The sequence below is a fragment of the Phascolarctos cinereus genome, unplaced genomic scaffold (assembly GCF_003287225.1).
Source record: "Phascolarctos cinereus isolate Bilbo 61053 unplaced genomic scaffold, phaCin_HiC Scaffold_2;HRSCAF=192, whole genome shotgun sequence".
Taxonomy (NCBI): Eukaryota; Metazoa; Chordata; class Mammalia; order Diprotodontia; family Phascolarctidae; genus Phascolarctos; species Phascolarctos cinereus.
In genome coordinates, this window is record NW_027555625.1 from 77,368,901 (window position 1) to 77,380,585 (window position 11,685).

Genomic DNA, 11,685 nt, shown 5'->3' on the forward strand with positions numbered 1-11,685 from the left:
AGTTTCCTCTTCTATGTGAAAGCCCTTTGACTACAAGGCGACAGCAGTCAGAGTTCCCCTGTTCTTTTCTTCCTACTCTACATTCGACTTCTGGATTCTTTCTCTCTCTGCCTCTCCTTCTTTTCCTGTTCCTCCCCCTGCCCTTTCTTTCCATCTCTCCTCTCTCTTTTCCTCCCTCCCTCTTTTCTCATTCTCACTCTCTGCACTCCTCCCACCCCACCATGCCTTTGAGATAAGGTGAAATGCAAGTACCTCATATAAAGCACCTACTGTGCCAGGCACTGCAAGACACCAGCAATCTCAATAGGCGATTGATTTTGCTCCCCCTCCCATCGGGATTATAAAGTAGTAAGGGCATAGAATGCACACACAGGTAGCCGCAGAGCATAGTGAATAATGATTGCATTGTGTGTATTGTGTGCAAATGTGCACAGACCTACAAAATAAATGAATTTTAGAATTGGTAGGGGTATCAGGGACCATCTGGTCCAGCAACCATCCCCCAAAAGTCATCAACCCTGCCAACTGATTGTCGAGCCTTTGCTTGAATATCTCCAATAAAGGAGGAGTGCTTACCTCAGGAGATAGCCCATTCCTTTTGGATAGCTCTAACTGTTAGAAAGCTGTCAGGCTCAACCTTGGCTCTTTTCAGTTTTCACCCATTGTTCCTCATTCTGCCTTCAACTCAAAACTATTTCAACCCCTCTTAGCAGGACAGCTCTTCAGATATTTCTAAACAACTGTCATGTCCCTCTGGACAGCTAGGTGGCACAGTGGATAGAGCACTGGGCCTGGAGTCAGAAAGACTCATCTTCCTGAGTTCAAATCTGGCTTCAGAAACGTATTATCTATGTGACCCTGGGCAAGTCACTTAACCCTGCTTGCATCAGTCCATCATCTGCAAAATGAGCTGGAGAAGGAAATGGCAAACCACTGTAGTATCTTTGCCAAGAAAACCCCAAATGAGGCTATGGGGAAAAACTGCTGAGCAACAAGAACATGTTCCTCCAGGCCTTCTCTGTGTCTAGCTAAACATCTCTGATCCCTTCAACCAACCATTATATGGCATGAATTCAGGGCCCTGTGCTGTCCTAGACACTCCTCCAACTTATCAACTACCTTCCTCAAATGTGGTGCACGGGATAGCATCCTATTCCAGCGCCGTCTTACTTGGGCAAACTGTCTCCTACCTCCTTATTCCTGAACCCTATGCCTCACTAAATGCTGGCAAAGATTGAATTGGCTTTCTTGGCTGGCATATCACATCTTTGACATATGGAGCCTGCAGGCCACTAAAACCCAAATATTTTCCAAATGAATAATTATCTAGGCATACCATCCCAATCTCGTGCATGCAGACTTGGTTTTATGAACCCAAGGGTACATTTACATTTATTGCTTTTAAATTCCTTTCTGGATCGCAAGATCATAATTAGACCCCGAAGGAACCTTAGAGGCCTCAAGTCCAACTCACTTAACTTATACATGAGGAAACTGAGGCTGAGAGAAGTTGTCACTTGCTCAGGTTCACACAGTTATCAAGTGACTAAGGCAGGATTTGAACCTTACTCCAAGTCCAGTCTCTTCACTGTGCCAATTAGCTGCCTTAACCATCGCCTCAGTAAAATGTTCTAGATTATTCCCAGGAACCATAGTCAAGTTCACTGTCCTACCGGTTGTACTGTGCCATTTTTTTCCCCTCCTTTTCAAAAATTGGGACAATACATGCCCTTCTCAACAGAAGAAAGGCTATTACTTGCCAGAGAAGGTTGCATCATAGAATCAAAGGGTTAGAAGGTCACCTAGTCCAACCTGGATCTTCAAGGATGAGTAGAGTATCACCTGGAGAGATGAAAGACAGTGTCATTGTGAGCACAGGTATTAGAGAATGGATGTATGTGGGGAAGACAAGACATCTTGTTTGGGCAGAGTGTAGAGTATGTCATGGGAACTAGTATGGGATAAGACTGGAAAGTAGAATACTGGCAGTTTGTGGAAGGCCTAAATTCCAGGCCTTTCAAATTCTTTCTTGACTATATTATTCTATTTGCAATTCAGTTTGGGCCTTAACTTTCTAGTTAAGATGTCCACATGACTAGAGAAGCAACAAAATCAGGTGCATGATATTATTTCTGCATCTGGAGCTAGGGACAATTCAGCAAAAGTCCCAGGGCTCTGGGATCTATAACTAATAATAAGGGGGAAGGGGAAAAGGATAATCTTCTCTGTTCCCTGGTGCTTTACTTGTCTTGCATTTTGTTTCTCTGCCATTCAGAATTTCTCCAGAAGGCGTAGATATTGTCTTGGACTGTCTGTGTGGAGAAAACACAGGAAAAGGTCTCAGTCTTCTCAAACCTCTGGGAACATATATTTTATATGGTGAGTATGGAAGATGTAATGGGCACATCTATGAGAAAAGGGGAAAATATCTTGAATTGTCAAGTTTAGGGTTTGGTTTTGTCTTATCAGGGGGAGGGGCAAAAGATGGAGAGGAAGGAATAAAATAATTTCCTGGGATGCTCCCAATTTCAAGACAAGAAATAACAGTGATATAATTCTATGATCCTTTAAAGTGAACAAAGTACTTTCCTCTCAACAACCTTGTTAGATAGGGCAATTATTGTTATCTCCAGTTTGACACATGAGGACACAAGTGAAGTGGCTTGTCCATGGCGGTAGACCTATTGAGTAATAGATAGAAGCAGGATTCAAGCCCACATCTCCCATTCCCAAGTCCAGCATTGTCTTTAGCATACCACCCTGCCTTTGTATTATGTGTGCTGTAAAGAGGGTTTTGCAAAAGGGGTACACACAAAAAAATCAAAACAGAAAAACATCAGACTATGTGGCCTAATTTTGACTGGGTAGGAATAGATATTCATATAAAAAAGAACATCAGGAAAACATTTTGTAATGAATAGAAGAAAACTGAAAAATATGGAAAGGGACACATAAACATCTAACAGTTTTGTTAATATCTTATTAAATTATATGTACATATATATGTATATATGCATATATGTGCTTTTAAAAAATAAAGCATATGTAACGGAAGCCTACAGTCTCTTATATAGACCCCTTTCTTGTTTTTTTATTAAAATATTTGTATTAGTGTTCGCAATAAAAAAAACTAAATATATTTTACAAAAAAGAAAGTCATGGTCTTCACCAGTGAACTATTGTTCATATGGACAAATTCTAAGGACATAAAAGTATGTTAATGCAACCTGTTACCCTTAAAAGTTAAATCTATTATAGTGTCAGGATTACACAGCATGGCATGATGGGAATGTGGTCTTGGAAGCAGAACAGAGTTTTCATCCTGGCTTTGTCACTAAATTATTGTGTGACTGTGGGGGGTGGGGGTCACACCCTTGCTCCTCTGGGCTTTCCTTTCCTCCTCTGTAAGATGAAGGTTTGGATGAGTTCATCTCTGTTGACAAGTCCAATTCCCTTCCAACTCTGACATTACATTGTGACTTTACATTGAGATTCATGCAAGGGAGCTGTTGGGGAAACCTTTAGTCTTTAAAGTTTATGTTTGATGTACAACACTGGTTGAGCTTGAGGGACTGGATATGAATCACTATGGAGCATTTGTATGCTCAAAAAAACACCAAGCTAAAAGAGAAATTGGAACATGGAACACAGCATGTCAGATATGAGAGGAACCTTAGAACACAGAGTGTAGAATGAACAGAGAATGCCACAGCTAGAAAGAACCTTGGAAAATATAACCCAGAATTGGAATTGGAAGAGACCTCAAAGACATAGAACACAGAAGATCAGAAATGGAAGAAACCTTAGAACTTAGAGCATAAAGTGACCAAGCTAGAAGGGACCTTACAAATCAGAACAAAGTATGTCCCAGCTGGAAGGGACCTTAGAACATGGAACACAGAATGTTCAAGCTAGAAGGGACCTTAGCACATGGAACATACATTCTCAGAATTGAAAGGGGCCATAGAGAGCATCGGGCCCAACCCCCTCTTGTCACAGAAGAGGAAGCAGAGGCGCAGTAAGAGGGAGGGACTTTTGCCCAAGGTCGCACCCAGAATTTGGGGCAGAACTAGGGGACTCCAGCCTAGGCATCTTTTTCATATAATGTGTGAAACACTGCCCAGCTTCATTGCTGTTGGGTATAGATGTCCTGGAAGAAATTGTTTTGAACTCTTTTAGACCTCATTTTTCAGTCCCTATCACAAAGATCCCACGTCCAGAAAGGGAGTGACCTTTCTGATGACAGTGACTTTAGAAAGATTTATTCCCTACTCCAAAGTTTGTAAGAGTCATCAGCGATAGACAAGGCTGTACCTGTAATCCCAGCTACTAGGAAGGCTGTGGTTCTCTTCAGCTCAGGAGTTCCAAGCTTTGGTGGGGTTAAACTGTTACATGTTTTCAGTAAGTCTAGCATCAATACAGTGAGCCCTTGGTTTCAGGGGACCACCAGGCTGCCTAAGAAGGCATGAACTGGCTCAAGTAGGAAACAAAGCAGATGCCAGTCTGTAGTGGGTAGGACCCATGATTAGCCTCTGTAATTCCAGCCTGAGAGAGATAGTTCAGACTTTAAAAAAAAAAAGTTATCAGCAGATGAGAGGTTAGATGATTTCTGGACCCATGCGTGCCTGGCCCCTCTGTTCCTGAGTATGTCACATGAAAAGGATTTCAGTAAGGCAGTGAAATGTTGTATTGAAGGGCTTACATAAGTTGGCACAAATCATTTTTTCAAAGGGCTCCTAGATGTCTGTTTTTCAAAAATAACAAAAAAAAGCTATCATGTGAAATGAGTCACCTTTCATTCCAGGGAGATAATTATTCCCATTTCTCTAGACCTAGAGTTCTTAACTCTGTGTGTTGTGTGTATGTGTGTGTGTGTGTGTGTGTGTGTGTGTGTGTGGCGCGTGCGCGCCATTGGCCCCTTTGGCAGTCTGGTGAAGCCTGTGTACCCTTGTTCAGAATCACACTTTCAAATAATTGAAGGAAATTATAAATTTCAATTAAAGGTTAGTGAAACTACATCAAAAAGTCAAAAGTGAATGTAACAAAGTAATAAAGATCAAGCATAACTTAAATGAAGAGATATAAGAAAAGAACCCCAATTCACCACTTTGTTAGAGGCCCACAGCTGCTACCACATACATGTTTTTGGACTTTTTCAACATATTAATCAGTTCTGATTTTTTTCCCTGTCTTTAAAAAATACTGTGTGTTCATTCCATTGGGTATGGAAATCTGTCTTACCCTACAGGAAAATAGGGGGGGAAAGGGAACAAGAGAGCAGGGGGATGATAGAGAGGAGGGCAGATTGGGAAAGGGGTTAATCAGAAGTAAATACTTCTGAGGAGAGACAGGTCAAAAGAAAGAATAGAATAAATGGGAGGGCAGGATAGGATTAAGGGAAATAGAGTTAGTTTTTCACAACATGTCTGCTATGGATGTGTTTTGCATAACTGCACATGTACAACTTATATTGAGTTGCTTGCCTTTTCAATGAGGGTGGGTGGGGAGGGAGGAAGAGAGAAAATTTGAAACCTAAAGTTTTAAAAACATATGTTTAAAAAAATGTTTTCACATGCTACTGGGAAATAAATATAGGAAATGGGGTACAGAAGTCTATCCTGCCCTACGGGAAAATAGAAGGGGAAGGGGATAAGAGAAGGGGAGAGAGATAGAAGAGAGGACAGAGTAGGGGAAGGGATATTCAGAATGCATGACATCTTGGGGTGGGGGGAGGGGGGAGATGGGGTGAAAATTTGGAGCTCAAAAACTTGTGGAAGTAAATGTTGAAAACTAAAAATAAATAAATTTATATTCAAAAAAAATACTGTGTGTTATATGGGATGGCTCTTTAGGAAGGGAAGTGGGAAGGTTGCTGGAGATAATTGTGATAATGTAAGAGACAGAAGGTATTAAGTTTAAAAAAAACCTTTTAAAAAAAATTAATTCAAACCCTCTCCTTTAAAAAAAAATGGGTAGTAAAAATAAAGATGCAATCTTTTTTCATAGATGCACTGAAATCTGTCTTTGGATGGGGTGAGGGATATCTATGGACCCCAGGTTAAGCACCTCTGATCTAGATCTTTAGGATTTACAAAGTGTTTTTCTTATACTCTGTGAGTTAGGAAGTCAAGGTAACAAGCATTTATTAAGCACCTCCTGTATGCCATGTGCTGGTCTACACACTAGGGATACAAAGAAAGGCAAAATAACAGGCCCTGCTCTTGAGGAGCCCGCCGTCTAATGGGGAAGACTATGCAAACAGCTGTATGCAAAGAAGATACATGAAACATAAACTGGGGCTTGTCTCAGAGGGAAGGCTCGAAGATTAAGGAGGACTGAGAAGAGCTTCTTGCAGAAGGTGTGATCATAGCTGAGACTTGAAGGAAGTCAGGAAGCCAAGAGGCAGAGGAAGAGACCACTGACAATGCATAGAGCCAGGAGACAAGGTGGCATACATGAGGAACAGACAGGAGGCTAGTGTCAAGTCTGAGAACCAAAGGGAACAGGGGACGACAGCCTCGATCTCAACTCATCGGTATCAGAGCTGGGACCAAAACTAGGGCCCCAGGCCATATTTGGCGCCTTCCTTCTCTGCTGTCTTCAGATAGCTTGCTCAGTGCTAACTAGCAGATTATCCGTTTCATGGGACCTCAACTGGACAGGGCCTCATAGGCCATCTCACCTAACCAAAAGACCATCCCACCTAATCGAGGATCTGTTTACACTCTCCCTGAGAAATGGCCCTGCAGATGCCAATGGCAGGCCCCGAAGGTGGAGAAAACTCACTTCCGCCCGAGTGAGGACATCTGCACTGCCTTTGGATAATTCCAGTTGTTAGGAGGCATTTTCTTACGTTAAGCCTAAATCTGCGTCTGCACGGCTTCCACCCATTGCTCTTGTCCCTGATCACACAGAATGAGTCTAGACCCTCTGCCACCTGGCAGCATCTGTGGTCTCCCTGAGCCTTCCTTTCTCTCTAAGCCAAGTCATTTGCTTGTTTGTCTGTTGGTTTTCCACCGCTGCTCATTCATGGTGAGCTCCAGTCACTTCAATTCTTTTGTTCCTCTCAGTTACCCTCCTTCCTCTCCAAGGAACTTGAGAGTTACTTCAGGTTACCTGCCCAGTATAATATTTTCATATTCCTTCCAATTCTGAGTCCAAATGATGACAACCCTTTGATTTGGGGCAAATATCAATGCTTTTGTTTCCCAAAGAATTTGTTTCATAGGATCTGGAGCTAGAAGGGGGTCATAGAGATCATCCAGGTGGATAGATGAGGAAGCTGAAGCAAAAATAGGAGAAGCAACTTGCCCCAGGCTTTCAGACTCCAGTCCAGTATTCTTGTCGCTGCATCACTGTGCCATTTTTCTTCTCAGTGGCTCATGTCCCATGTCCTTTCTTCACAGGGTCATCAAACACCGTGACAGGGGAGACCAAGAGCTTCTTCAGCTTTGCAAAATCAGTGAGTATTTGTAGAAATCCGACATGCATCCCACACTCCTGTATGGGGGCGTGGGGTACCTTCCTAGCCAAGCTGGCTCCAGCTGGAGATCTGTAGGCGATAAGAGGAACCAGAAGCCAGTTAGCAGAAGAGCACTTGGGGAAAATCCACAGGCCCAAGCATGTTAAGCCTCTTGGAGGTAACCCCATGTAAGTGTCAGAGGATGGTCTGGAAATACTCTGGTTAGAAAAAGGCCATCTTAGTGGCGCAGTGGATAGAGCACTGGCCCTGAAGTCAGGAGGACCTGAGTTCAAATCTGGCCTCATACCAAACACTGGACACTTACTAGCTGTGTGACCCTGGGCAAGTCACTTAACCCCAATTGCCTTAAAAAAAAAAGGGAAAGAAAAAGGCCATCTACTCCTGAAATGTCAGAGAGGGGACTTGGATATGGGGAGGGAGTCTAAGAATGTGCAGAGGACACTGTGTTGAGAAATGCAAGACCAAGTCCACTTCTGGGTGGGCAGAGTGCAGAGATGGGATCAGAAACTGGGAAGGGAGCAAACATTTAGTAAGTGGCTGCTATGTGCCAGGCATTGTGCTAACTGCTTTGCAAATTATGATCCTCATTTTGCAGGTAAGGAAACTGAGTCAGACAGAGGTTAACTGACTTGCCCAAGGTCATACAGCTATGAAGTGTCTGAGGCTGCCCTGAAATAATAATAGCTAGCATTTATATAGTGCTTACTGTGTACCAGGCCCTATGCCAAGTGCTTTATAATTATTATCTCATTTGACCTTCACAACAGTCCTGGGAGGTAGGTTCTGTTGTTTCCCCCATTTTATAGATGGGGAAACTGAGGCAAACAAGTTAGGTGACTTATCCAGGATCACACAGCTAGTCGGTGTCTGAAGCTGGATTTGAACTCAAATCTTCCTGACCCTAGGCCCAACTAAAGTGGCATAGCAAATTGAATGCTAGGAGAAGTAATACAGATGATGATAGAAGGCTGTGTAAGTGCAGATATGTATATACCAGACATACTGTCAAAAATTTCTTCTGAAGTCATTCATCCTAGCAAAGTGTTTGATTTTCACTGGTAGAATTAGGCTGTATTTTTAAAAGCCTGAGGGAGCAGAACAATGACTATAAAAATGAATTTACTAGCACCAGTTTTCTCCTGGTGTGGTAGGTGGGGCAAAAATGCAAGAAATGCTCGATTTAATTTAACCAGAGATTGCTTGTGTTTTGGGCCTGTTGCCATGTACTGAGAACCTTTATAGAATTTGAATGTTCTAGCTAGAATCTCGGTGTCTGTATGGTGTCTCAGAAGGCATTTCGTCCACACTGTATCTGAACAGGAATCTTTTCTAGAACATTCCCCAGAAGGAGTCATTCAGCCTCAGATTAAAAATCTTTAGTGATGGGAATGTTATTACCTCCCAAGGCTGGGAGCTGTAATTATTAGCAGTTTCTTATGTCTGAAATCTGTGTCCCTGTAAACTTCCACTCACTACTTCTAGCTCTTATCAGGAGCCAGACTGACCGAGTCTCATATCTCTGTGATGACAACTTTTCAAACACGTGAAGATGGCTAACGTGTCTCCAGATAATTCAACAAGCCTTTGTTATTAATCGCCTACTTCTATGTCCTAGGCAGCTAGCTGGTGCAGTGGATGGAGCACTGGGCTTGGAACCAGGAAGACTCATCTTCATTAATCCAAATCCTAGCTGTGTGACCCTGGGGAGTCACTTAACCCTGTTTGCCTCAGTTTCCTCTTCTGTAAAATGAGCTGGAGAAGGAATGGCAAACTGCTCCAGTATCTTTGCCAAAAAAAAACCAAACCCAAAATGTGGTTACAAAGAGTTGGACATGACTGAGAAGACTTCACAACCACACTATTATGTCCAAGGCATTGTGTTATCATCCCTTCTGTAGTCATCTTAGTGGCACGATGGATAGAACGCTGGAGCTGGAATCAGGAAGACCCGAGTTCAAATCGAGCTTCAGACATTTACTACCTCTGTGACTCTGGGCAAATCACTTAATCTCTGCCTCAGTTTTCCCAACAGTAACATGGGGATAATAATAGCACCTTGCAGGGTTGTTGTGAGGATCAAATGAGATCATATTTGTAAAGTGCTTAGCACAATGCCTGGCACATAGTAGGTGCTTAATAAATGCTTGTTCCCTTTTCTTAAGCTTCCCCCAAGTTCCTTCCACTGAACTTTTTGTCAAGACATGATCTCCAACGTCCTTTTGATGCGCTCTAGCTTCTCCACATTTCTCTTAAAATGTGTCATGCAGAGCCAGACGCAACACTGTAGATGACATCTCACCGGAACAGAGTGCAGCAGGACGATAGATGCCCTCCTTCCATAGCTCTGCTCTTGTTTGTCTTGTGTCTGTCCTGCCCCTGTAGGGATTCATCATGAGGGACCTCATTTGTTTGTTGAACTGAATTCATTAAGTGTCACAAAGTGTCATTAATAGAATTCATTAAGTAATTGTCATTATCAAGAAGGATTAGACCGGTTCTGTTTGGCCTTAGGAAGCAGAAGGTAGAGGTTCAATGTGAGGAAGAACTTCCTGTTAATTAGAGCTGTCTAACCCCTCCTGGGCCACCGTGGGAGGCAGGGAGGTCCTCGGCTCTGGACACCTTCTGGGAGAGCCTGGGTGGCCACTCATAGGAGATGTTGTGGAAGGAGGCTCGTCTCCAGCGTGGCTTAGTTGGCCTCGCCATTTCTGTCCAGCTTTGGGATTCAGAGCTTCTCACTCTAGATGAGAAGAAGAATTGATACATGTCAACTGGCACAATTCAGAACAGGGGATAACCATTGCCAGGAGGATTGTAATTTTCCTCATTTCATTCCATTATATCATCATGCTCAGAAATGAAGTTAACTTGAAGTTCTAGTCAGGTAAGAATCAATTCGTATTAACCTGGGCGCCTCATGCTTACGCTCAAAGAATGTCAGTCAAGTTAGGACGTAGGATGTCAAAGGAGAAGGCAACGAACATTTATTAAGTGCCTACTGTATGCCCGGCACTGTGCTAAGTGCTTCACAAATATTTTCTCCTTTGATCTTCCCACAACATTGGGAGGTATAGGTACTATTATGATCCACTATGCCATATACGCTGGACCTGGCATCATGAAGACCTGAATGCAAATCCAGCTTCAGAAACGGACTAGCTATATGCCACTGGACAAGTCACCTCACCTCTGTCTGCTTCAGTTTCCTTATCTATAAAATGGGGGTAATAATAGCACTCGCCTCCCAGGGTTGTTGTGAGGATCAAATGAGATAGTGATTGTAAAGTGCTTCACACAGTGCCTGGCACACAGTAGGTACTAGATAAATGGTAGCTATTATTTTTTCAGATGCAGCCTCAGACACTTACTAGCTGTATGATCCCAGGCAAGTCAGGTCACGCAGGCTCAGTTTCCTTATCTGTAAAATGGAGATCATAATGGCACCTCCCTCTCAGGGCTGTGGTGAGGATCAAACACACAACGTGGAACATCAGAGCTGGGGGGGAGCCCTAGGGCCTGTCTAGTCCAATTTCCTTATTTCGTGGCTGAAGAGACTGTTTTCTTCCAGTTCCACATTCCGTGGATCTGTGGTACCACCGTCTCCTCTACTCACCAACTAATTGGAAACCACTTCATGTAATCTTCCTTGTCCTTCTGAGATAAACATTAAAGGTTTCTTTTCCCTTGAGCTTTACTATCTGGGAGGAGAATTATTTCATCCCAGAAAACAAAAATGAAAAGACAAGATGCCTCTGTGAGCATTTCTCTTGATGACTGGTTTCAGAACAAGAATAGCTATTTTTATGTTGCTGTAATTAACTCAATGCTGACAGATTGCTGTGGGTAAGCAAATTGTCCCAAATTACATTCACTTGTACAAAGTGTTTTCCCTTTTCTCCCCTAAATACAGGCTCCCATAAGCACAATGTTAACACAATAATTGCATTGTGTACATGTTTGACTGAAGCGTTCAGAAAAACAAGGGCCCCTGTTGGAAACTGCATATGGTGTGAAGAGTGGGACTGAGTCCTTTTGGCAGCAGGAGCAGGCTGAATAACCATGCCAATGGCAGTATGTGCTTATGGGTGGCCTTCAAACATGGTGGAATGTAAAGAACTCTGGAATGGAGGTCAGAGGATCTGATTTCAGATCCTTTTTCTTCCACTTTCTATCCCTTGACCTCATCTGAGTCATTGAACTTCACC

At 42.9% G+C, this 11,685-nt stretch overlaps 1 protein-coding gene across 1 annotated transcript in view; it reads left to right on the plus strand.

Moving 5' to 3' along the window:
- Positions 1-11,685, plus strand: part of VAT1L (vesicle amine transport 1 like) — a 111,532-nt gene that overhangs the window by 50,367 nt on the left and 49,480 nt on the right. The window contains exons 5-6 of the mRNA XM_020964872.2: positions 2,276-2,379; positions 7,407-7,462. Of these exons, the coding sequence (XP_020820531.1) occupies positions 2,276-2,379; positions 7,407-7,462 (160 nt within the window). The remainder of the gene's footprint in view (positions 1-2,275; positions 2,380-7,406; positions 7,463-11,685) is intronic.